The sequence below is a fragment of the Pygocentrus nattereri genome, chromosome 5 (genome assembly GCF_015220715.1).
Source record: "Pygocentrus nattereri isolate fPygNat1 chromosome 5, fPygNat1.pri, whole genome shotgun sequence".
Classification (NCBI taxonomy): Eukaryota; Metazoa; Chordata; class Actinopteri; order Characiformes; family Serrasalmidae; genus Pygocentrus; species Pygocentrus nattereri.
In genome coordinates, this window is record NC_051215.1 from 39086851 (window position 1) to 39112587 (window position 25737).

Genomic DNA, 25737 nt, shown 5'->3' on the forward strand with positions numbered 1-25737 from the left:
ATTCATCCATTTAAAATAAACTCAGTGTTCTTTTTCTTTTGTGATCTATGTCAGTGTTGTGACTTTTGTTCACCTCTGATGCCTTCTGAGTTTTGATTACATCACTGTGCAATAATAATTAACAATATCATGTTTTACCTCCCTCTTCTTATACCCCTACCTATCATCCAGAGAACATGTTAACTAGCTCCTTGTTTAGACCCTCCTTGTATTTCACAGTCATGGTTGGCTCCTCCCACTACTCCATGTGCCCCTTTGTTTAGACTTTCCATGTGCATTTGTTTTGGTTTTCTAGTCCTGCCCCCTCGTTTCATGACTCCACCCCGATTGTCTCCACCTGTGTTTGCACCTGTCCCTTGTTACCCTTATGTATTTAAGCCTTGTGTTTTCCCCTGTCTGGTTGCTGGTCTTTGTTATCTGCTGTGTTGGATGTTCTGTTCTGCTCTGCTTGTTCTGTTGGATTCTGATTTGTCTGTCATGTCTGCCCCCCGATCTATCCATGTTGGCTATGTGAACATGGACCGTTTAAACTATGACCCTGGATTTGCCCTTAATAAATCTCGCTGATCTCAGCATGTGCGTCCGCCTCCTCGCTCCCCATTACATTCACTTGGAAATACGTCACAGTACAGAAGAAAACAGTTTTATGGTTTCCCATTTAAGTTGATTTAAAAGCAGTGGTTTGGTAAAAAATTCTAATTTATACATTTTTCCACTTTCCTCTTTCCTCAGATGTAGTCGAACAGTCAAGTCTGGAGTCTTCTTCTTCTTGCTTCCTTAGTTTAGCGCTGGAGCTACGTGTCTAATGTTTCTAACAAACACTCAAAGTCAAAAGTCACCTAAATCTTTTCTGCAAATATATCCCTCTTCTCAAACCACATCTAGGTCTTCATTAAGGTCACAAATACATGTCACTGTAGCTTAGGGCATATCATGACTTAATATGAATTGTAAAAATGAACAGGGCTTCACTGACCAAATGCTGTGGGCTGCCGCTTTAGAAATGGCTAATTTAAATTAGCCTCCATTTACTTACGCGACATGCATGCATATGTACAACACCATTGTCTAAAATGGCTGACCACTGCGTTTGGCTACATGATCATGTTATGTGGTTCTGTGCATTTGTATAGTTCAAACTGGTGCTATGAAAGTCATACTGTGCCTTAGCCACATTAGTCTGTGTGAAGACCTGGATGTAGTGTGAGCGAGCTGAGAGAAGGCCTTATAGCTCCAGTGCTAAACTAAACAAGCAAAATTTAGACACCAGACTTGTCAGGCTGATCAATTCCTTCTAGGATGAATGAAGAATTGTGCACATTTGATTTTTCACAATTCCTTTAATATTGCAATACTCTGCAAACTGCCCAATATCTTAATTTCACAGAGATATCCAAATATCATTCTCCCACTACAGCACTGATCTAACTGTCCTAAGCAGCTCAGAGCTCCACTAACACCTCAGAGTTTTGGTGTATGTGTGCTTAATATCTGTTCTATTATGTAATGGACAAATAGAGTATTATAGAGTAAATAGGTATGTTGTGTTAGAATCACAATTTTATAACCATCATGTATTTACCGCTTACAGCATTTTAGCACTAAGAGAGTCAGGTAGATGACTGTGTTTCTCACATTTTGGTAGAAGCTTCAGAGCTTCCTGTTTCCTGTCTGCAGTCTGTATCTGTACAGTCCTCAGTCAACACGCAACACGCAACACGCAAGACTGCAGGTCTCTCATACAGCATCATCATTTCTCATATGCAAATGCACATCAAATTAAGCAATGAGCTTCAAGCGTCCTCACCAACACTGTACAAGCTCACATTACTTCATTAAGCATATACGGATATAAACCTACATTTACAAGCTCATTTGGACGGTCATGCACAAACTTACATGGAAACATACTGAGAAATATAAAGTCAGTAAAACAGTTAGAGTTTAGTTTTCAATTGTTTTCTTCTACTTAATGTACACAATGTCTAACTTTATTTCGTCTTTTAAACCTAACAAGGGACAGTTGGCTACAAATTAGGTTTAGCTGCATGCATTACATCTGTTTCATTTTATATAACAATGTTTATCTGCATGTTGCCTGCAAAAGAAATAAATACATTAAATAACCACTGCCCTGATAACCTGGGTCTGTGAGCAGAGAAGGATGCTGCTTATAGAGGTGATGAAGCACAGTGTTAAAGGTCTGTTGTGTGGTTGAAAGGGGTCAGTGTCTCCCTTTGTCCTTCAACCTACAGGTTTGGCCAATCTGAAAAGAAGACCCCATGTGGTCTCCCCCTGCCATGTATATAAGCACATAATTCTGCATTACACTAGTTCCTCACTACCATGGGCCAAGTCACACAGTGGTTACTATGGCAACAGTAATAACCCAAAACACTCGTTAACTAACAGGACGTCCCATCTGTAACTGCATTTAACCCCTCAGACCCCAGGCTTATTATTCAGCTATTCATCTTAAGATTTATTCCTCAGTAACTACTGAAAGTAATAAATTATTTCTATGAAACTATTATTTCTTCTGACCTAGAGGAACAATTTTCTGTACTCTTTCAGTCCAACAGTCCTCTCCACTTAGTGTGCTTAATGATGTTTATCATAAAAGAGATACTTATTATTCATCCTGAAGATCTATACTTCTGTCTATTTAAATACATCAGGATCTGATAGGACTCTTGGCTTTTAGATCATATGTTTTTGTAGTTTCTCTCGGAATCAGTATCACTTTAGCTTCACTGTTTCACAGTTTGAACATAGGGAACAGGGTTCTGAATTTTGCACCACCACTCTTGAACATTCATTAACACCAACAGAGTTCCCATAACAAACATAACACACAGAATAAACCACCTTTGAAAGCATTTAAAGCCTAAAACTACAAGTGTATTACTCAGTTAATAAACTCAAGACTTATTACTCAATAACTACAGTGTAATATTTGCTAGTGTTTCTACTAAACTACTGTGAAACTAATGCAAAGTTACATAGTTATGAAAGTGAGGGACTGAAATTTGCAAACTCACAAGGGCCTTTGGACTAAATATTTTTTCACTGCAAAAAATAACCAGTCCATGTGCTTCATTTCACATTTTTGGTAAATATCATTGTGTACTGGACCCCAAATAACTCTAAACTAATACCATCAACAGATTCAAAGTACAATAGTGTAAATATACAGTATTTACAGCACTTTGCCCCTCCATTCTCCTTCTCATTCATACACTCATTCACAACAGCACTGTTTCCACAGCAATCACTCACTCACCTTGGCTGAGAGGAGAACACACAGGCATGCGGGAGAACACAGTGGAGTGAGAGGGCAGTAAAGTCAGGCAGAAGGTGTGTTGTGATGCCGCCAGCTGGGCAGCAACAGCAGCACATGCTCCAGGGCCTCAGTGTCCTGACTCAGCTCCCTCCTCTACCGCTACAGCTCCATGCCCTTCTGAGGGCAAAGGGAAGTGCACACCACACCAGGACCGCGTGTGCTTGTGTGTGTGAAAGAGAAAAATAGCAGCTCTTCACAGACAGCAGCCCACAGTCTAAAGGAAAAGGTGCCGGTGCTGTGTGAGACTCAGCGAGACAAACACAAGCAACTTGAGGAAAAGCCCTCCCCCTCCTGCACACTCTTTCAACATAACACTCCTTTTACATCTGATCCCTCCCCCTGTCCTTCTCTCTGCCCCTCCCTCCCTCTCTTGCTCTCTCCCTCCCTCCCTCCTTCCCATTCTCTCTCTCTCTCTCTCTCTCTCTCTCTCTCTCTCTCTCTCCCTCCTTCCACTTCTGACTGACCTGTTCTGTTTCCTCTTGCTCTGAGAACTCCGGAGCTGCACTATGACACTCCTATTGCAGGTGAATACTGGGAAATGGGCCAAAGGTCATCTTTCGAGTGTCCCCCTCAGAGGGAATCAAGTTACACACACAGACACACAGACACATGGCTATTGTGAGCTTGCACACAAATGCACTTAGACAAATGCTTTACACATGCTTAAGTCAGGCCTTCTGAGACACAAACACCGTGAGTTTGGTTTTATACAGTGTCAGGACGTGCATGAAGTGCAGTGCCAAATTATAGTTAACTGAGACAACTAGGTTTAAAAAGATATTTATCTGGACAGTATGTGCTTATTTGTTTAGAAAGGCAGTAATATTGCAATAAGCACAAATACTATTATTACAACAATTAGTGATTTGAGTTATGTGTTCATTTAATTATTTCCAAACCTCTCCTCTCAGTAGCTGGGCATTAATTTTAATTATCATCCAAAACTCGGTTTTGTATTATATATACATTAGCAGTCAAATTTTTGGTCACTCAGAGAGTAGTAGTGGTGATATAAAAACTATAACCATATGGAATTAGAGAGACCAAAAAAGTATTATTTTGTAATTTAATTACATTTTTTAAAGTTTAACCCACGTCAACACAGACTCACTCATCCCTTTTCATGATGCAGTTTATACTTTCTTGGCATTCTCTAAAGCAGTTTCTTGAGGTACCACCTGGAATGCCTTTCCAACAGGACTGAAGAAGATCATATACTGAGATTTTGTTGTTGTTGGAAACCACTTGGTAAATGTTTGAGGTACCTGAGAAAGGGGTAAATGTTTGAGGCACCTCAGAAAATTATATTTAAAAAGTTATTTGTCTGGATATTGAGTGTTTGTTTGCACAGAAAAATACTTATATTAGAATAAATACACAGTATATTAATAAAATAAGAACTGATTTTATATTTGCCCATCTCTTCACTTAAGCTTTTCAATCTTCTCCCCTTGGAATGAAATATTCTCAGCTTTCATTTGTGATAATGTAACAAAATTTTGTTCAAAGTCATTCTAGATCATTTCTAATGGTCCACTCATCATGAAATGCATACACATTTTCAAATGGAGCAATAAAATAGATTTGTAATAAGAATATTCTAAACTAACTGCAACTTTGACCAAAAAGAAATGTTTCTGTTCTTTCCCGTTTAAAAAAATTAAATATGTAGCTTTAAAAAGAAATCCTTTTCAATGACAAGATAATTTAGTTGGTCTGAAAATTGTAGATTGTTTTTCTATGGTATTCATTCACGTCCTGAAAATGCACAAAAACAAACACACCCCCACACACAAACAGATTTAGACTACGTTTGCCAGATTTTAGATATATTGCTCCCTGGGCCCCTAATTACTGCGGCCCCTAATAACCCCCCTACCCCTCTATTACAGCCTTCCCCATGACTGACTCTGAAGCTGAAGCAGCTCACACAGCACAAACTCCAAAAACTGACCCAGGCCATGTGTCTCTCCAACACTCAGCTGTGTTGTGGTAATTGTTGCTATTTGTTCTACTCAATTGTCCCACTTACTATCATCATTCACAGACTTTTCAACTCAGACCGTCTAAAACATTTCAGAGAACTAAACCGTGCACACACACACTGACTCGCACACACATAATAAATTTTAGTACTCAGACCACTCGGCCAAGTGTGGCCCACCAGTACCTCAAATGTAGATCCAGACTGCGTTTCCTGGGGAGGAAAGATCACTACATTGTCCGTGGCGCCCTCCTGTGGTGGAGCCATGCAGGTGTCAGACACAGAGAGAAACACACAAGAAGCTGTGGTGAAAGCAGTGGTCGTGGGATAAATGGCATGGCAGCTTAGAATCAGAATATACTGCACACAGTCTGTGGGACTGTTGTTTTTGGAGCACAGTCAAGCACATAGAGCTCTGCGAAAACAAGCCAACTTACTGAAGGCAGTTATGCTCCAGCAGCAGTGTACAATTCAACATTAAGGCTGATCCTATTAAGATAATCCTTGAATTCCATAATGCTGGGGGGCTTTTTTAAGCCACTTCAAGGCATATGCACAGATTTTCTTGGATATCTTACCATCAAACTGAACCCAGCTACAACTGTGCATAGAAAAAGGCCAAATCTGCAGTTTAAAATCAAATGTGAATGAAGAACATGCTGCTTTTAGTGGCTCCACATGAACAAACCATTGTGCAAATGCAAGTTTACTGTGGATGTTGTACAAGATTTAAATCAAGGTTAGACCTTTACAGATCACACTACATTCAATTATAACTAGTAGAATATAAATTCACCACTACTTTGTTCCACCTGCACACTGTCAAAGCTAAATTTAGCCACCATGTTTGACAAAGCAGTAACCCTTTGCTTACTGTGTTTTACACAACACAGCACTCTCTCACAGCTGTCTGTTTTTCACTGTTATCTGAAGGGGAGCATGATATGGACAGTATGCATGTTAGTGTGGGAAAGCAAACAGACATCAACAAATGCTGTTAACAGCTTCACGCCTCTAATAATGAAAAAGCTTAGAATTTAGTGCTCTCTCAGCATTAAAACGGTCATCTGTGAGCTAACTGGTACTTTCTACATTGCTGTGGCACACTACACAGAGCAAGACATTAGGTCCGCCAGCATCCTCCCTCTTACCGGCAAGTCAGCCGAGCTGTTCTCATTGCCCATGGTGCAGAGTGAGCAGGCTCAATTCACACCGTCGTCGCACCCCAGCACAGATCACCTCTGGCAGACTGAGGAACGAACAGGAGGAGGGATGGAATGAGCATAAAAGGAACCAGCAGCCACTACCAGAAGCTGCTCTCTTGTCAGATGTTTGAAGGTGTTTCAGGCTTTGCACAAACAGAGAGGAAAATTTGTGTGTGTGCGTATGTGTGTGTCTGTCATGTGTTAAGATTAGAGGCCCATGATGCAAACAAACTCTCCAGGAACAAGACCTAGAAGAGAGCAAGTCCTAAAGTGGAGAGACAACTTTACAGTAACTTTGGTTCTGTATTGAGGGCAAAGGCTAAAATGGCAGGAAATACGTTAAGCTTATAGCATGGTTACAACACGTGTATAAACTATTAACAAACTAGTACAACTGAATGATTTATTTGCACAGCACTGACGAGCCATTAGGTGAAAGGGTAAAATGTGTGCCTCACACAAAAGTTCAGATGGATTTCATCTGTTAGATAATGATTCAGGCAGATCCTACTGTCTACAGAATGTTGGTATGAATATGAATACCCTTAAATGTAAAGGTTGCTGAATGGCTTTTGGCAAAAAAAAAAGTTTAAATTGGCCTAATATTCACATAAAGTGGAGGTTCCTGTAACTTTGTTAGGTTCTTCAGATCTCACACATCTCTTACACAACAACGTTTCTTTAAAGAACCATCAACGGTCTGCAGAGAATCATGACTGGGTGTGTTCATACAATATAAAGCTTGCAACTCTTTATAAGTACAGGTAAATTCCACAGTCCACATGCACTTCTCCCATTTCGTTTTCAGAGTTATAAAGACCTTTATATGCCGTTCTAATTAGGTGTAATAAATAACATGTAAGTTTATATGTAAGCTTCCTACCAGCCCAAGTCCAAAGTCAGCACTCTCAACTCTGCACACTGTGTATTTTATCTAGACATTGTGTATCTCTGTATTATGTGTATCCACGTGCAGCCAGTACAGTTGGCCAAGTCTGCCCATTTGTCCCAGCATGTCACTCGTACAAGGAAATGCATTTTCAGCATTTTATACACTACTGACCCTTAGTAAAATGTGTCAGCGGTTAATTCTGTGCTGACTTACAAGGTAAAACTGTATCAACTACACTGAGAGATCAGGACTAGATTCATGCTGGTAACACCTGGGTTGAGTGTTTCAGTATGTGGGAGTATGAGTCATTAGCCCCCCTTAAAAACATGCTGACCCCTCACTCTCAGCGCTCCAGACTCATTACCCATTATAACACGTGGAGCTGCACATACAACACAGCTGATCAATACACCATCAGTCACCCTACCCAGCTCCCCAGCTGCACAGTTGTAGCATAGCCAAGACACCCATTCATCCTCAGTGAGAAGCATCACATGTTTCTCTGCAATGACTTACTGGCCATAACCAGTGGGAACAAGTTAAGCCAGAAGTAAAATAAAATATGGGCTTATAACTACTCCTAGAGGGCCTATTTACATTTTTCTTGCATATATTCCTCCCATCAATTCATTTTTTCCATAGTCATTTTCCAATCTCTCTTTGTCCATTAGAATTAAATAGGCTCTTTTTTGCTGTGCCTTTAAGACTGATAAATGTAAATGAGCTCTGTTCTGATTGGCTCTCCTGTATTGTGCTTTATTCAAAAAGTAGCATTTGTTGACATAGTCCTTACAACTTGAAATAACTTGAATAGCATGATTGGGTAGGGCTAAACTGCTACTGGCCTGAATAGTAAGATAAGTAAACGTGTTTGTTTTAGTGACATCACAAAAACAGTGAATTCAAATCAGACTGCTCTTACAGCTTAGTTTCCCTATATGGATTTTATGGGCTAGGGCATGAATGGCAAGTTTTGAAACTTTAACCATGTTTACTCACTACATAAAACTTCTTAATTAAAATAAATAAATAAATGAACACACATTTTATTGTCTAATGTCTATTTTCCAGACTCTTTTACCCTTAAAATTAAAAAGGCTGTTTCTCTTACTATGCCTTTAGGGCTGATATTTGTAAATTACCTCTGTTCTGATCAAGCAACCCTTTCAGATATGAGGAACACAGTGTTTAAAAAGCAGCACAGACTTAAATGTACAGAACAAACTGTTCCTACCAAACTTCGCAGCATGCTGTTTGCTATAATTCTCCTTTTCATGTCAATGGCTAGGTTAAACAGATGTAGGATTAATTGGTGTAAATATGTTCTATTATATTGGCCATTTAACAGCAACCTTTAAGCTGTGTTTTCCTCAATTTTAAGAGCCTAAGTACAACAGCCCTCAGGCTTTCTGCGCAATGCTATCACTCGCTGCAAAATGTGTTTAGTGACAAAATGTGTGTAGAGTCTTTATTTTTACTCCCTAACCACATCAGCAGGCTAATCTCATGTGGTAATCTCCTTGACTGACAGATTGCTGTCTGTCTATGTTTTGGCAATAGAGATTACTGCCGCAGTCAACTAGTCACAAGCATCTGCTCTCTGTCTCCCCCTGCTGAGACTGCCATCATACCTGTCATCCCTTCTCTCAAACAGAACATTCAGAGTGCTCCTGGTAGCTGTGACGAAGCTTTGTGTTTTATTAGCTCCTCGTGTTTTATGGACATACATAAAGCTGAAATAAAGCCACAGATATATAAAGAATCCACAGGTTAGCCCGTTAGGGCCTTCAGAAAAATAAAAAGTAAAGCAAAGAAAAAATAAAGATATTCTATATATAGTTCCTTCCAAGAGATGATATCAGTACAGAAAAGCAGAGCATCCAAAACCAGTGAGGGAAGGTTTGTTCATAAGTCACGTCCAGACACCTAAGCTACCAGGGTTGTTTGTGTGCCTGTGTGGTCACGTGACCAGGCTAGCATACGCTTTGCCAGCAAGCACTGATCTGAATATAAAATATGTTATAAATAGACCCTCCTCCTGTCATCTCACACCAGTGTCAACTCCACTTGTCTTTCCTTCTGGAGCACAGTCATGTGCTTCCATTTCCTTCCTAAGTACGCAGCTCAATTTGATAGCTACACTATCACCTTGTGAACAGCAGTCGTCTGTGTACAGCGAGGTTTGTTTGAATTTGTTTTAAGAAAAATGCCCATTATTTTGCCCCAATTTATATTTTTCTGATTATTTGGTTCTCTAAAGATGCAACAGGTGTGTGGTCAAATAACTGTAGCTTGAGCAATCTTGCTGAGTGCTATTTGAGTGAATGGAACAGACAGGAATTCCAGGCCTTTTGGGTGAGAAGGTATTCTGCTGTTGTTGTCATTTGTTGGTTTATTTGTTTGTTTGAGATGGCCTTGTAAGAGATCATTCTATGTGAATGCTGAATGAATATCCCACATTCACAAACACTATCTACAGTAAAGTAAGTACTCCAGATAAGCAACACAACACTACTCAGTGGAACGGTACTCTACCATACTAACTGGTGAACAGTATAATACATAATACATTAATACATACATAAAGATTTCAAACAAAGGCCAAATGCACTTGTTATGTATGCCTAAGACCCAGTAATTTTGAATAGGGGCATATTTTGACTACAGACTGTAAACTATTGCTCAGTTCAGAATTCAAACATGTTTGTTTCACCTGCAAAGTATTTTATGCTATTGTCAATTTGGGAGAGAAAAAAAGCTTAAGCAATGCAGCGATAACTGCACTAATAACAACATTACAAACACAATAACACACTTCAAATACGCTCACCCACCTCAGATTAAGAGTTAATCCTCCCAGCCCATGATTTCCCATCTAGCTGCTAGCAAATTCACAGCTGATGTCTGGATCCATTAATGTAATTAGTGTCTAACTAGCAAGACCCCCCTAAGGAAGCCGGCAGAGTGCACTATATCTGTACACAGTGCTGAAGAGGTCTAGGCTGGGGGTGGTAAAGGGGGGGTGAGGGGCTGTACAGGGACTGACAGGGGCGTCAGAGGGGGGTACATTCTGCCTGACAGGGTAGAAATGACTAAGAGTCAGCTGGACAGGACATGCCACTTGGTAACACTGTAAACAAACATCATACCACAGTTGGACAGCCTGAGCGTCACCCCTACATCACCCCCATCTGCTCTCAGTATGAGCAGTGAACAGTGACACAGAACCTTACTCATATCACTGGAACACTGCAAGCCTGCTAAAAGAATATGATCAGAAATCGTTTTCGGCTTTCATAACTGCATAGCTGGTAAAATAATTTAGCAAAGATGTGATGTAGTCCATCAGTCAAGACAAGTTTCAAGAGTTCAAAAAGAAGTAAAATTCCCTATCAGTGTTGCACTAGAGCTACAAGGTTAATATCGTAGACGTGTAATTAAAGGTAATATCCCATCAATTTTGTGGATTAAATGGTTGACATTGTATAACACAATGATGTCTGTGAACGCAGACAAAAATACGAACTAAATTCAGGACGGCTGCTAGTAGTGCTTTAAACTGTGTGACATACTTTTGTTCATTTTTATAGATAACAGAATGTCATACTAGCAACCATATAAGCAAGTCTGATTGAGATTACTTAACAAGCAGTTTAAGGATACAGTATAATGAGTAGGCATTCAGTTTTCACAATGCTGGTGTGGTATAAGCTTCCATTACTAGTTAGCAACATTAACTACACATCTCAAATCAAAACATGCAAAAAAAAGGTACTAAGCACATCTTGAACTTCACTTATGGGGGCTACCGGAAGATTGTACAACAACAGATGTAGGAAAAGAAAATCAATCCAGAATTATACCAAGATATTTTGCTTTGAAAGTATCTATCCAACAGGCCCAAGTCAGTTTGTAGGGGAGCAATTACTGGTCCTTGTACTTGTGAGCAACACTTCAAATAACCTAAAAACATCAATTGTGCTTGTCTGACATGGAATCCAACCAAAACAAATCACGGTGTAATTTTTGCTTCTGACAAGTTTTAAAGGGAAATTTATCTACTACTAGCTGGAAACTATGTTACACCCCCTTTGCGCTCATTTGTAAAGGATAACCCCATGCAGTAAGGCAGGATCTCAAGGGCATGACAAAGTTTCAAATGCCTAAGGCATATTACAGTGTACAATTTCAGCTGTAGAGCTGCTTGTCTGATCAAACTAAACAGCTTACATGTGCCTCATGTTCCCTGTTTGGTCTCAGAGGAATGGTAATGAAAGCAAAACTAATTTGCCCACAAACAAAGTTGGACACAACTTTTATGGTTCTTCTTGCTATATTTATAATGATGACAAATATTAAATGGTATAACAATCATTATGTCCCCTTTTGGTGTTGATATATTAGCCTTGACATTACTTGCTATCAGAATCAAAGGAAATCCCTATGAGGTGGTGCAAAGCACTTGCCTTTCTTTTGTAAAGTGCACTTTACAAAAACATTGTGAGGATCTGACTGCATTCAGCCTCAAGAGCATTACTGAAGTCAGGTACTGGTGTTGGACGACTGGCTCTGGATCAAAAACGCCACTCCAGATCATCCCAAAGGTATTCAATGGTGCTCTATCACTCATGAGGATGCAGTTCTTCTATGAAGACCTGTGCTGGAGGGCATTATATATATGCTTGGAATTGGACATGGTGTTGTTAAGCGTATGTGCCACCTGCGTCCCATTCAAATGTTCGCTGCAACTTCCCAACACCGTGTGAAGTAATGTAAAAAAAAAAGCGTGGCAAACATCTTTTTAATACCTTTGATACTGGAAGAAACACTGGATGAGTAGGTGTCTATAAACCTTTGGACATAATAGTGTATGTGCTGTATTGGACTGCTATCAGAACATGCAGTGCTTTTCTATTGTGAGTACAAGTGCACATCTGTGTCAACAATGGGTGAACTTTAAAGTAGCTGAATTCACTAATTAGAAGAAGTGCCTGGATACCTTTAGATATACAGTATATCCCCCCATGACAACATACAGAAACCCTTCATAGACAGTGACGTGCCATCGTGCAAGCTGACTTTCCTCACTGCAAAAGGAATATCTGGGCAAGTAAAATGATCTTTAGGTAACATATCAAAATGAAAATTATACAATTATTTCACCTATTTCTAGATGTTGCTCTAAGTGATGTTATCTATGGGAGTGCCACTGGCAGAAAAGTGTGCATGAATATTGATACAGTGGCTTAATTTAAGATCATTTAATTTGCCAAGACATCCGTTTTTGCAGTGATCCATCCATTTCCACTGCTCTCTCAACATCTCACACTGTACATGCTTCGCTCTGCCCCTCCCCCTTTGCTTTTTCTCTGTCCCGCTCCTCCTGCTGCTGCTTTCTCCATCAATGTAGCCGTGGCTGCTAGAGGCCAATGCCTGCTGTGGCAGCCCTAATTGATTGCCCCTCTCTTCCTTCCTTCTCCTCCTGACGTCAGCCTACTTCAATACAAATGCATTCCCCACCCCTGCCTCGCACAGGCACAATCGCCAAGCAACCACCAATATTCCATCAACAGCCAGGCATGTCTGGGTTTCTCTCGGTGTCATTCCATCTGTTGTTTGTTGCAGAGTCTGCTTACCTGGTTGCGTGCGACTCCGATGCAGCTCCCCATCCTGTATTCCATGTCCTCCTGAGGAGACGTAACAGCAGCACTACAAGGCTTGCAGAAATAGTCTCTGCAGAACTGCATCGCCACTACAGAGACATGGCATTGCAGAGCTGGCGAGGATGCAAGTGAGCAAGTGAGTGCAAGTGTGTCAGAATACGCTAGTCAGTGTGTGTGTGTGTGTGTGTGTGCAAGCCTGTGAGGCTGTGTGTGACTAATAAGCCTCATCTACAGCAATGCTCGGGGTACATCTGCGACATACATCGTCATGCTCTATTATATAAGAATGTTATTATATAAATAGAACAGTTGAAGAAATCAAAGTGAAAGGTGGGTTTTGCTCTTCTCCCCTCCATCCCTCAAGCCTAGCAGAGATGTGGTGGCTTGCTGCACTGCACATGTAAAAAGCCCCTGTTATCCACAGAAACACGGACAGGCATGAGAAGGGAGAGGAGGGGGAGCAACAGTGAGAAGCAGAGAGAGCGAGAGAGAGAGAGAGAAAGAAAGATAAAAAGAGGTGAAAATAAAGAGAGCGAAAACACATCTGCGGTTTTAAAGGGGCCACAGCCATAGGCTGGATGATGCTGTACTGACCAGCATATGAAAAACACTAAGAACTGCCCACTCAACCGAAATGGGGCCAGAGAATATCTCAGACAATTTGTCATCCTACAGAACTGCACCAACATTTTTAGCAGATGTGCTGTGACCCAGGATGCTGAGCTTAAGCCACTTTCATGAGTTTTGCCATTAAAAGGCACCAATTCAATAATTAAGATTGAAACAATGTCATTTAGAATGGTTTGGTGTGAAAAGCACCTTTCTAGACAAAGTCACCAGACATCTGAAGCAGTTAATAAGCTCATGGAAGAAATATGCTGCCTACTGCCCAAGACAGTTTTATTGTAACATTGAGAAGGTTTTGGCCTAAAGTATACATTTTCAACAACATTCATTGCAGAGAGATACATACAGGGCAAAACACAGAGATACATACATATAAGGCAAAAGAGTTTCCAAAGAAAATGTACTTTTTCAGAATTACCATTATTTTAACATTATCAACATACAAAAACTTGTCACTTTGGATAGTAAAAAAGACTATATTTGTACAGTGCACATCAATCTCTGGTTTCTATTACCACCATTGTAAAGAATTTAGAAATGTTTCTGTAGAAATGAATCATTTCACACTAAAACACGTTGAATGACTGAAAATAAAAATCTGGACATTTATGTAATTCAGAGACTAAGTGGTCAAGATGCTTATACCACATCTAATATGTTGCAGTTGTCCACCGTTCCATGTCAAACTCCAGAAAGCAGTATTAAATGGATTTTGTGCACCAAAACTTCCAGCCTTTGAGGGAAACTTCCAAATGCGGCAACCACTGGATCTCAGATTATCTAGCCTTAAATTTGCTCACAAAGATCAAAGGCCTCACCTCACTGTTCTCTGCTTCTTGTCAAACGTTCTTTTTAATTCAACAAAGTCATTTAGAGATTTTGTTAGAAATGCCTCTAAAAGCTACAACTCAAAGAACATTTAATGTACAGAAAGTGGTTATGAACATGCTGCCTGTACAATTATTTCACATGAAATCACTTTACTTACTTAAGTTACTTTGTTTACATAACTATTTTATAGTAGAATAAAAAGTGCTCAAAACAGCAAGATTAGCAAAACAAATCTGGAAAAAAAACTGCAATACACAATCAACTGCAGGGAGGTTTTATACAGGTTACCAGCATAAGAGGTTTCTTCTCCATTAGATGGCAGCATTTAGCAATCCCATAAAACTTTCTCTTACAAAGGGACCCTTTGGAGGCTAAAATATTCTCCAATTCAGTAATCCGTAATCTAGCATTCACGTCCTTATTTGAGTGTGTTAATGCAGAGAAATTGCACTAATGTGTGCAGGTCTAATGGTTGGTCTCACTTGTGGCTTCTCAGTTTTGGCAATAAATCTTTGCTATTCTGAAGCCTCGATCATGTTATAGTTCCCAGTTTTATTTATTTAATAAGTAATTAAAACAGAATGTTATAAACAAATATTGTCTCCTCAGTTTTCTTGCGTCAATGTTTTCGGGGTGGGAATCAAAGCTTCTTTAATTTCAAAGGCTTCAATGATCTCCTGCAGAGCAAAAATAAATATTAAAGACATCAGCTTCTATGAATAGTTGCACCCGTGAATAGTGGGGTACAACAGAATAGCCCATATGTAAAGTTTAAGCAAAATAACAGTTCCTCCTGCTGTGGCTCATAAGCACATATCAGCATCCAATTACAATAAAATAATTTACAGAGATCAGTGTAAACGCTAAAAGAATATTACTGCACATATTCCAACTGATCCAAGAGCCTCAGGGAAAGTGTGGTCTGAGATGGATAATGCTTGATAATACTGTTTATATGCTTACCCTCCAGCTGGCAGGGCTGACTGAAATGACACACTGGTGACGGGCGGCGGCTCCACCAGGCTCCACCTCACCTTCTTCGACTGGAGCTGTAAGACACACACACAAACACAAAGTATTGTCAAAAAGTGAAAACAGGAAAGTCAAAACTAGGGATGGATCGATACCATTTTTTTCAGACTGAGCACAAGTACATATTTTTAGTACCTGCCAATACAGAGTCAGATACCATAACAAATAACTTACTTTAAATGACGTAGTTGTTATTGTAAATGGGTGCAATGTAACTTAACAGTTAAACTCAAACTTCCATTTTAAATGAACTGCATTAGCAAGCTTTGCTATGTTAGTGACCTTGGATTGAGTAGCATTGCAATGGAGACAAGTGTTTCCGTAAAGCTTAAGTAAAGTACGATTCATAGTTTTGCTCCTCATCTCGTCAACAATAGTAATCAGATCTGAGGCTCAGTTATGGAGTTTTACGTTTTCTTAAAGTCTTTTGTTTGGCTGGTTGAGCTGTAGTTGAATTTCCTCTGAAGCCAGACCTTCAATGTACGATTTTGAAATCTTGTTTTTTGATTACTTTCATTGCATTTTTGAATAGACCACCACAAAACATGCTACCTGAATGTAGCCTCTACAGAAAGCTCTATGGAATATAAACCTGTTTCATTAAACACCAAGTACTGAGAGCTGTGAACTAAAGCTATGGCAGCACTGCTAACATGCCTCTAGAGTCTCTCTACAGCCTATTTTACAAAATGAAAAAATTCTTAAACAATCAGCATATTAGCATTTATACCTCACAGTTCTATTCAGTTAGGCAGAGTCAGGTCAATATATACAGACTTTTTCTACAAATGTTTTTCACCTTCATTTAGCTGGCCTACATGCCTTAAAGTGATCAACAACTTTGAGTCCAAGCTCTAGAGTCACTTAACACTTCACAGTGCAAGCAGAGCCTGGTTTACTGCATTTGTTCATTAGCGTGAGAGTGTGAACTTGGCTTATGTCACACGATATCAGCTGGTATTGGAATATTGGTACCAGTGAATTTTTTTGTATGAGTATGAATTTTTAGTATTTAGTATGATTAAATGAGAATGGTATTGGAAACAAACTGATACCCATTATCAGTATTGTTACATTCCTTGTTAAAACCAAACTTGATGCGAAAATGAAGAGAAATTCTTCTTTAAAAACATGAATCTTTCAGCTGAGTTGGACAACAAGGAAGAAAAACAAACAGCATTCTCAAACGCTATTTTCTCAAAGAAACTCAAATAAAACTTCACGTTACAACACAACCTTACCTATGCAAGGAAGCTTTGAATCATCCAAATAAATCCTTGCCAGGCCATCCTGCAACACCACAGTGAAAAAATAATTTATGTACCAAAATCTAAACAATTTGAGGGAAGGAAAAAAAAAACAAAACACATCAACTTAATACAAATATGTACACACTCACTGCAGCAGCAAGCCTGGGTTAGATTTTGTTTTAAATGTTGAGATTTGAGTCCTAAACACAGAGAGTTCAGTCTTAATACCAATATCCCTCATACATGAGTGTCTTGCATCACTTCCATTAAAGCCAAATGTTTAAAAGGTATGTCGAGGTTCTGACTTGCTGCAATTTTTTGAGGCATTTTAATAGCAATGTGGTTGATGTAAACCCCATTTTGGGTCCTACAGTACCCCTCCAGTTTAGTATGAAGTAAGACACCTGATTCAACTCATGAAAGATAGGAGAAGAGTGGAATTAGACAAGGATGCTTGATCGGAATTGGCAAAGACCTATATGGGCCAATTTTTGCTCAATCAGTAATTTCCCAATTTATTACTGACCTCAGTTTCTTTTTGTTTCATGAGTGGAAAAATGCAAGTTTGGCCTATTATATAAATGAATGTTACTTATGTGACTTCGGCTAATGGAAGGTAAATGGAAATGCGCAAGTGTGTTTCACGTGTTTTAGTACACAGAATCTGAGCATCTGAATTTTTAAAAAAAAGACAAAGAGCCATTAGAGAATTTGGCTGGAAAAAAATGAGAATCTAACATTAAAAACTCATGAATCAGGCATTCCGCAGTACAGCAAGGGATCCCAAATTCAGTCCTAGCAAACCATGATCTGCACATTTATATTTTCCCCCCCAAATTTACATACATGACCGAGAAACTTTTAATTCATTAAACTGTGTGTGTTTAATGAGGAACAGTACAAAATGTGCAAAGTGTGGGCTACCAGAACTGGGATTGGAAACCCCTGGGCCAGAGAATATACTAAACAGTACAGACTGGACTCCTGAATTTTCATCATAATATAGAAATTTACATTTCACAATGGGAATGCAGTCTAACTCATACATTTGGGGTCAACCCAGACATGCAAGAGTCTAACATTAAGACAGAAAATCTCTACTCACCCTGATAAGAAATGATGTGTGGAAAATATTCTCCACTGTTCTGGAGAAGGAGGCGGGATCAACAACAAACTCATAATAAGATATAGGAGACTGTGCTGTGGAGAATGTTTTAAGAGAAAGCACAACTTGAAATGAATGGTTCCAGACAACATACTGACAGCTGGTTGAGAATTACAGAACTGCCTTACCCACGCCTTAACCATGAATAATTATAGTACTTACGGTCATCACTGTAGTAACTCTGAAGACACCCCAGAATCCTCTCCACTTCTTTTTCTGTAGCTTCCTGATGTGATTCTTCCATTTTCTTTAGCTGTGATTAAAAATAAATGTAAAATATATATAATCTACAAGATCAAAAGCTAATGATTTAATGAAAAACATGAAAATAGTTGATTCAGACCTGTGTAGGCATCATGCGTTTAGCTTCTTTACTGGGAGCTTTCCTTTGTCTCTCAACACGCTGACGTGGTGGTGGAGGTTCAGCCAGAAATGAGCCCAACCTCAAATTACAAATAGACTAACTAAGATAGCAGTAAAACAACAAAAAAAAGGAAATTGGAGAGTCTGACTTCTGTCTAAGTCATGTGCAATTGGCATGCTTACATGTAGTGGAATGAGGGGGCTGTTCTGAAGCAATATTCTGCTCTTTTGGAAAGTCTCTGCCAAGCATCTGGAGGCAAATACCCGTATAAGCAGCCATCTTGATCATCCTCCTCTTCTTCTAAACGATTAAGACCCATGAAGGACAACTGGTTTGGCCAAAAAATGTAAAAAGAGGTAGAGGGTTTATTTATGCTGCAAAGAGACTCTATAGTGTTACAACTTCTCTACATCTGTTCAGAAAATAATCATTCACATCTTTCTAGCATCCTCACTGCCACAACTCACCAAATGTTCTGCAAATGCAGATGGATCAAAAGATGAGCCCTCTGCATGGAGCTGGCTGGCCTTTTCTCTCCCTAGGTCTGTGGCCAGGACCAGCAGCTGAGCATCCAAAGCAGCTTCCCGAGCCTGCCTGACTACAAAGAAACAAAGATCATCACAACCTATTTTCTGGGGCACATATATGTATTGAAAAATACTTTAACAGAAGTCAATTATGTCATAATATTCAGACACAATATGTACAAACTGAAGGACAGAAATAAATTAGAATTAGTCAGCATGAAAACTGCATATATTACCATTGGCAAACAGTTTGTTGGCTTCCTCTAACACATCAATGAGCTTATTGTTGGCTGGGTTCAGCATATCCTCACGATTTTCTGTGAACAATATGAAGGGTATGTTAGTACAGATGATCTTTCCAAAACAGCCATAGCATTTCAGAAATTTCAAAGCAACTGCAGGATGACACTGATAAAGTACAGCTGTGAGGAGAATCAAGTGCTCAAACTCACGCTGGACAGAGTTGATGAGATCCCTGTACTGGCTTCTGATTTCCCTCCGACGGGCCGGGTCATCATCTTCTTCGTGGATACCTGATGGACCTGCACCATCATCCTCATCACCAGTATCTGCTGCTCTGTCTGGCCTACTGCGGCCTCCCATTCCATTGGCATGTGAGGCAGACTCCTCCTGGCTCCCTCTGCTAACCCTCCGCCTTGAATCTGACATTAGTGACACCGCCCTCTTGTAAAGAGTGATAGTGGTTTTAATCTGGATTACGGCTCCGCCACTCTCCAACTGCTTTAAAGAATGCAAAAGTATAATTATACAGCACATCTTCGATTCCACAATTCCAGTCAATTTGGAGCAGGGGCCATATTTACAGAACTTCTTGCCATTGACTATTATCACATGTAAACAAGGTACTCTGAGATCAGGTGAAACCAGTTTAAGATATGCATAGACCAGTGGGTCCCAACCTTTTTCTGGAGACCACCATGCCATCCATATTTTTATGTTTTCCATGTTCTACTACGCCCACTTTACCACAGGAAAGGCTTGTTAACCGATTAGTTTGATCAGGTGTGCTGAGAGCTAGGAAACATTAGAATATGCAGAACAGTGGGAATCCAAGACAAGGGCTGAAAACCACTAGTGTATTATCTACTGGACATTTGCTTTTTATGACAGAGAATGTGATAGCTGATAGGGACAGCTATCTTAAAACGATTGTGGCTGTAGCTCTAGAGAATTATGTCGACAATTTTGAGCATTTTTGTTCATTATCTTGCCTGTGGGGTTTACATAAAATACGTTACAATTACGACAAAAGATAGTTGGAAAGCTAGTTAGACAGGATAGCCGAATGCTAAATAACGTTAGCTAGTAATCTGAAAAACGACAGGCAATTCGTCGTCTTGTTATTTTAAATAACTCTAGCTAGCAAGCTAACAACTCCAACGATGCTGTGTACGTTAACTGGGTGCAAGCTATTATACAGTTTGGCTTTAATTATTGGGACGCTTGTGTGACGTTGAGTAAAAAGTGTTCTGCAGAAACAGAAACCCTTACTAACTAGTTAAGCTAAGCTAACGTTAACTAACGCTAAGTTACTTTATCCGATTCTGTAAGTCCGTGGTTATCAGTTAGCACTACTTTTATTTGGACAAAACGGCTTCGTTAGCAGTGTTAACAAATTTATTTCATAGGCAGATAGTAGAAAGCATCATATATCGAAATACACAGCAATTAATGTTACTTAACTATAAAATCCGGCTCCACAGTGCTGTGTTTGTACTCGCTTCGCGCGAAAATAAACAAGGAAGTCGCTTTCTTTCCGGGTTTCTGTGCTGCGTTCAAGTCACTCCGGAGTTTGCGTCTCAGGGGTTTCGTTTGGGTATTTCCATTACAGAGTTTTTCTAAAAGATTTACACGATTTTTCTAGTAGTTAACGATTATAAGGAAATTGAAATATAACATATGAATGCCTACTGTACATGTCAATGGATTACTGATAGACTGTGAAGCTTCACATTGCGTATACTAACATGAAATTATTTTACGAAACTGTACATCCTGGTTTCGGATAAAGGTAATGGTCACAGGCTGCATAGGTCGTTTTACAGTGTGACATTTATAAAGTGAGCGTTCAGTTGTAACTGCTTTAGTGCGCTCGAGTAGCGGAATTTACGTCTGTATGGATTCGATGATTTGTATATCATAGTGTGTGACATTCGTGAGTGTGTATGAGGTGTAGATCGATGGATGCGCCCTTTTTTCGACTCCTCCCACAGAGGAAAAAAAAACAGTCCGCATAGTTTCCGGAAATTAGTAAACTCGTGATGGCAGGAGGCGAGGCAGAGAGAAGATGAGCTGTGGACTGTGTGAAAAGCCAGACTTTTTGGAAAGGGTTTTCTGAACACAACGACATCTGAAACTATAATGGGAACGTTAAAAACGACGAAAGGCAGATGTGTCAGAAAGCCGTTGGCTGACAATGCCATGAACTGAAAGACGGAGGATCTGAGGATCTGTCAGCACCGCTAACCGCTCGGTTTGCTTCCTAGTCTGGATTTCCTCACCTTCAGCTAATATGACACGACATGCTCTGGAACAGGTGACAGATTTCGGGGATTTTACAAGAGGTAAAGATCTGAAAGAGTTTTTAAAACAGTCTTATTCCAACACCTCCTCCAAAAACTGCTTGTCGAACGTACGAGTTAGTCCAGATGGGCGACACATTCACGTCATCCTCCACACACCGAAAAGTGGTCTTATGACATATGACAAATATCAAAGAGCTCATCTTGTACAATGCCAGAAGCATCTCGATTTAGTACTGACACGGAATGTTCCAGTAGTTGACCTAATTTATTTCGACCAAAGCAACACAGAAGATGGTGCCAATCTGCTCGGGGTAATATTTGAGAACGGCAAAGTGGAGTTCTGGAAATTCTCTGAGCGGAAATCGGGATGGAACCTACTGCAAACTTCGGATCTGTGCAACAGCCCCAGAGCAAAAATCGTTTCTGTCAGCATCAGTCAGAATTTTATCATCTGGTGTGAGGAGAGACCTCCCTCAGAGAGCTCTGCAGGCTCCGGTGTGTCTCGCAATAACTACAGGTTCTGCATCTGTAAAAGGACATTTGAAGTAGATGAGGTGGGTGTCTGTTTGGGGGGGGTGAAAATTGCGTTGCACAACAATCCTCGTTATCTGGTTGTCAGTTCTGGGGATATTGTATATTTGTTACCGGACATAAAAGAGCATCCACTCATCACTGTTTCAAACGTGTTTTTAACCTGGTCCCCTCAACATGACATCTTTAAGTTCCACAGTGTCAGTATGGGAACACTGCTTGTCAGAAATTCCACATCACATAAGGAGTCTGACTTTAAGAGATTGGTCACTGACTGCATTGGAATTCTCTCCACCACCAATCCTCCTGATATCTGTGGTTTTTGTCCTGCTGGATGTGGGGATCTCCTGCTCCTCCTCAGCTCTGGATGGGTTTGCGTAATGCAGAGAGATGGCATTCTCCGGCAGATTTATAAACTGCCTGACAATTGCCTTGCTGCCTGTGGGATACAAAACAGTCTAAACCTTTACCATGATATGCTTGCATTAACAGTAGGCAAGATGATGTACTTGATTGATGCTAAGTGTGGCCTGGAGTTGGAGAGGATCTCTCTGAAAAGGGAGGGCCTCCTCTTTGTTAACTGTTTGGAGAGTAGTTCCCCACAGATGCTCTCAGAAGCTGGGTTATTTGTGGTCATCCAGAGGGAGGTAGAAGCTAAACTTAAGCCATTGGTATCTCATTCAGAGAACATTAGCCCAAGTGCAGTCTTGGCTGAGGCTGTGTTTGAGGAAGCATGTAAATATTACCAACAGCGAAGTCTTAGCAGCACACAGCTAACAGCTGAGAAACTCAAGAAGGGCGGGATGTTTCAGGCACCTATCTCACTGGCAGCCATCATCAGGGATTACTTGAGCAACCAGAAGATGAAAACTGCAGGGAAAGACTCTTTAGGACATGAGAAACTGTTAAGCTCCCTTGACTCTGAGCTCAAAAGTCTTGTTGGACTGGAAGACATTAAAACAGCAGTGTTGAAGGCCTCAGAGAAAGATCTAAAAAATTACTGTGAGACCCTGGTTCAGCAGGAAGTCTCTAGACTACTCAGCTCAGAGATAGATAGGGAAAACCTTCAGTACCTGAATAGTATCTTCAGCCTGTTCCCCACTGAGACCTGGCAAGCCATACAGGCTATCCTTCAGCTCAGATGTAATGGTGAGGGCTCACTATCTAGCAAGGCCCCTGCTGAATTATGGAAGATTGTGCTTAGCCCTGTCCAAACAACAACTAACTTTAACCACTGTAATGGTCAGCAGAAGCATGTCCCAGCCAATGTTTCACTGCCTGTCTTTGAGCTGCTGTGTCAGTCCATCTTCAAATTCCAGCCAAGCTGGCTTCCCAGGTTTCTGGATCTGGCACAGCACCAGGCTGGTGCCTCCTCCACTTCTTCCTGGAGTTATGGAGTAAAGGAAAGCTCAGAGAGCCTACCTTTATATAAGCGGGCCCTTGCTGTCCTCCCTTGCAAAGGTGCCTACCAAGACCTGGAAGTGGAGCTACTCTTGTGTAGTCAGCGGCCTAATGCAGTAATGCAAGCCCTCCGCATCCTCATGGGGCTAGGACGGTGGGATCGTGTTACGCAGGTGGCAGAGAGGTTCTGCCGCCAAAGCCCCCTTCTCAACAAAGAGATTTTTACCACCCTGCTGTGTGAGGTGGCCCAGCACAGAGACTTGGACCCCTACCTGGACTTACTGTGGACGCTTTGCCCAGAGGACTTGACTGTTACCGGAATACTGAACATTGTTCTGAAAAACCTTCCCTCCACCACACAATCATCAGGACCATTCCAGGGGCACTCTAATGGCAGCCACCTTACCATCGGGCTCCTGAAACCTCTGCTGCGTAAAGTTTTGCAACGGGAGACGAAACCTAGCCAGAGGTACGCAGACATCCTACAATCACCTTCTCACCCTCCCCCTACACCTCCGCGTCAAGTTAAAGAGCTAGCAAGAGTCAACACTGAGTTGGACATGGACCTCAGTGAGAGAGGTCCCTCTGAGTCTCAAGTCAGCCCTGCCTGACATTCCCACCCACAAATCACCTCACTGTCTTCAAGGACTGTCTTTCATGCATGAGATCTTTGGTTTATCTTTGGTTTTAGATGGTCCAGAATGAGATATGGGGCTCTCGGTGATCAAAAGCTTAAAAAGGATTGTTTGGTTTGTAGTGAACAGCAGAGTTAGAGTATTTTATTATAAGGTAGTCGGCACACAGGATTTTATAATTGAAAAATTTTATCATTCCTAAATTTTTGAGGTGTTTTGTTTGTTTTACCTTATTTCATCTCCATGGGAGGTCACTGTTTCTAGTATGGACACATTCCCTTTTAAGTTAAATGTGTCAGTAATTGGGAATCTTGGTGAATCTTTGTGAAAACTGCGTAAGTTGGTTTTAAGAAGAAATTTCTTTGTATGAACGGTTTCATGGCATACTGTAGTGAACATGACTTACAAGTTACTTTGGTTACAAAAGGGCCATTCAACAAACTTCTCTTATTCTAGGCCCCAGACTGGGTCAAGGGTTAGGGAGACTCGGGGGGGCAAATGGAGCAACTTGAGGTCTGGTGCCTTGTGTAGCTGCAGTGATTAGAAGGACATTAGAGTAGAACACTTAGTTGTTTCTGGTGTGGAACCCAGTGAGCCAAGGCTGCCAGCTCCTGACAGTGAAATTTTCTTGACACTACATTACAGAAACTGTAGCTTAAATGTGCATCATAAATTACAGGACATCACATATGCATCATAGCAGAGACTTGAATGTTGTCATTAATGAGATGAACATGCTATATGACAGTGTATTTTGTCTCAAAATATGCTTGATTAATTTTATGCTTATAAATGCCTTTAAAATATAGTTTGCTTCTGAAAACATGACCTTTCACTGATATACTGGTATAGAAACAAAATATCAGAAACGGTTCTATTATTGAAAATGTAATGGAATATAATTAAAGACTGTTGTATTCTAAGCACATTTATGTGACTCTGAAGTTATTTTAAAGGTGTTCTTTGATTAATTTACTGTGTTTATGTTCTATGATGTTGCACTAAAATTAATTGTTTGACATAATGTTGTTTTGCTGTTATTCATTTACTAGATGGTTTTAATTTGATGACATCCCAACCTATTTGTTGTTGTTATGTAACTTATTTCTTGATGGCTAAGAAACCTAAGCTGTCCCAGTTGCTAATAATCAGCTTGAGGTTTCCCCATAGACAAGTAAACTCTGAGTTCGAGGCCTGAAATTGTGCTACAGGCACTGCATTCCCATGCCAGTTTTCACAGACGCACCAGGCTCATACAAGCCCACCCACTGCATTCCATAAAACTAAGCAGCAGCAGTCACAGCCCTGCTTTAAATTGAATTTCCAATAAATTCTATTATGCAGTGAATGACACTGAAAATGAAGCACGTTGCAAAGACCTGTGCAGCCTTTAACTGGTTCACCGCAGCTAATTTTATTTAGAATTTCCTTTTCAGTCACACTTTTTTCCATCCCATGACCACAAGTGTGTACTTGATGTTGGAATGACAGTAAAGATCCTGTGGTTTAACTACATTTTCTAGAAGAACTGATTTTTGAACATTCTGGTGCATAAAATAGTTTTAGATGTTTAGCTGTTTTAGATGTTTAGTTGTTTTAGCATTAAATCTCTGTAAAGTCTAATACTCTTACTAATAAAGGTGGTGTCAAAAAGAGGTCCCCAAAGAACCTTTCAATCGATGGTTCTTCAGTCCTTTGCTGTAAATGAAATGTGTATGAAAGTAGAATCTTTTTTCATGTT

The 25737-nt window shown here is 40.2% G+C and overlaps 3 protein-coding genes across 9 annotated transcripts in view; 1 reads left to right on the forward strand and 2 right to left on the reverse strand.

The window, feature by feature from the left end:
• The window catches only part of tacc2 (transforming, acidic coiled-coil containing protein 2), an 80347-nt gene extending 66881 nt beyond the window's left edge, over positions 1 to 13466 (reverse strand). The window contains exons 1-3 of one of the 5 annotated variants that reach the window (XM_037538436.1): positions 13061 to 13201; positions 6479 to 6576; positions 5514 to 5579 (exon numbers count right to left, since the gene is read on the reverse strand). In XM_037538436.1, the coding sequence (XP_037394333.1) occupies positions 5514 to 5579; positions 6479 to 6511 (99 nt within the window). In that variant the 5' untranslated portion in view covers positions 6512 to 6576; positions 13061 to 13201. Of the gene's footprint in view, positions 1 to 5513; positions 5580 to 6478; positions 6577 to 10258; positions 10379 to 13060 lie in introns of those variants that run through there. The other 4 variants (XM_037538437.1, XM_037538434.1, XM_037538438.1 and 1 more) reach the window with 4 other exon arrangements.
• A 495-nt stretch (positions 13467 to 13961) lies between these two features.
• Positions 13962 to 20712, reverse strand: nsmce4a (NSE4 homolog A, SMC5-SMC6 complex component). Of its 3 annotated transcripts, none has more exons than XM_017723096.2 (11): positions 20588 to 20712; positions 19336 to 19621; positions 19120 to 19200; positions 18824 to 18954; positions 18539 to 18684; positions 18336 to 18435; positions 18155 to 18245; positions 17933 to 18027; positions 16819 to 16867; positions 15509 to 15594; positions 13962 to 15222 (listed from the first exon to the last, which is right to left on the reverse strand). In XM_017723096.2, exons 2-11 carry the CDS (start codon positions 19550 to 19552, stop codon positions 15151 to 15153), a joined length of 1068 nt encoding a protein of 355 aa, XP_017578585.1. In that variant the 5' UTR covers positions 19553 to 19621; positions 20588 to 20712; the 3' UTR covers positions 13962 to 15150. The 3 variants fall into 3 exon arrangements, with proteins under 3 accessions (XP_017578585.1, XP_017578592.1, XP_017578601.1); XM_017723103.2 differs by having other exon boundaries at positions 19336 to 19624; positions 20588 to 20657; XM_017723112.2 differs by lacking the exon at positions 20588 to 20712 and adding an exon at positions 19804 to 20556 and having other exon boundaries at positions 19336 to 19624.
• A 67-nt stretch (positions 20713 to 20779) lies between these two features.
• On the forward strand, positions 20780 to 25020 carry LOC108442838 (HPS6 biogenesis of lysosomal organelles complex 2 subunit 3). Its single transcript, XM_017723085.2, has one exon. It carries the CDS (start codon positions 21417 to 21419, stop codon positions 23970 to 23972), a length of 2556 nt encoding a protein of 851 aa, XP_017578574.1. The 5' UTR covers positions 20780 to 21416; the 3' UTR covers positions 23973 to 25020.
• Positions 25021 to 25737: the final 717 nt, after the last annotated feature.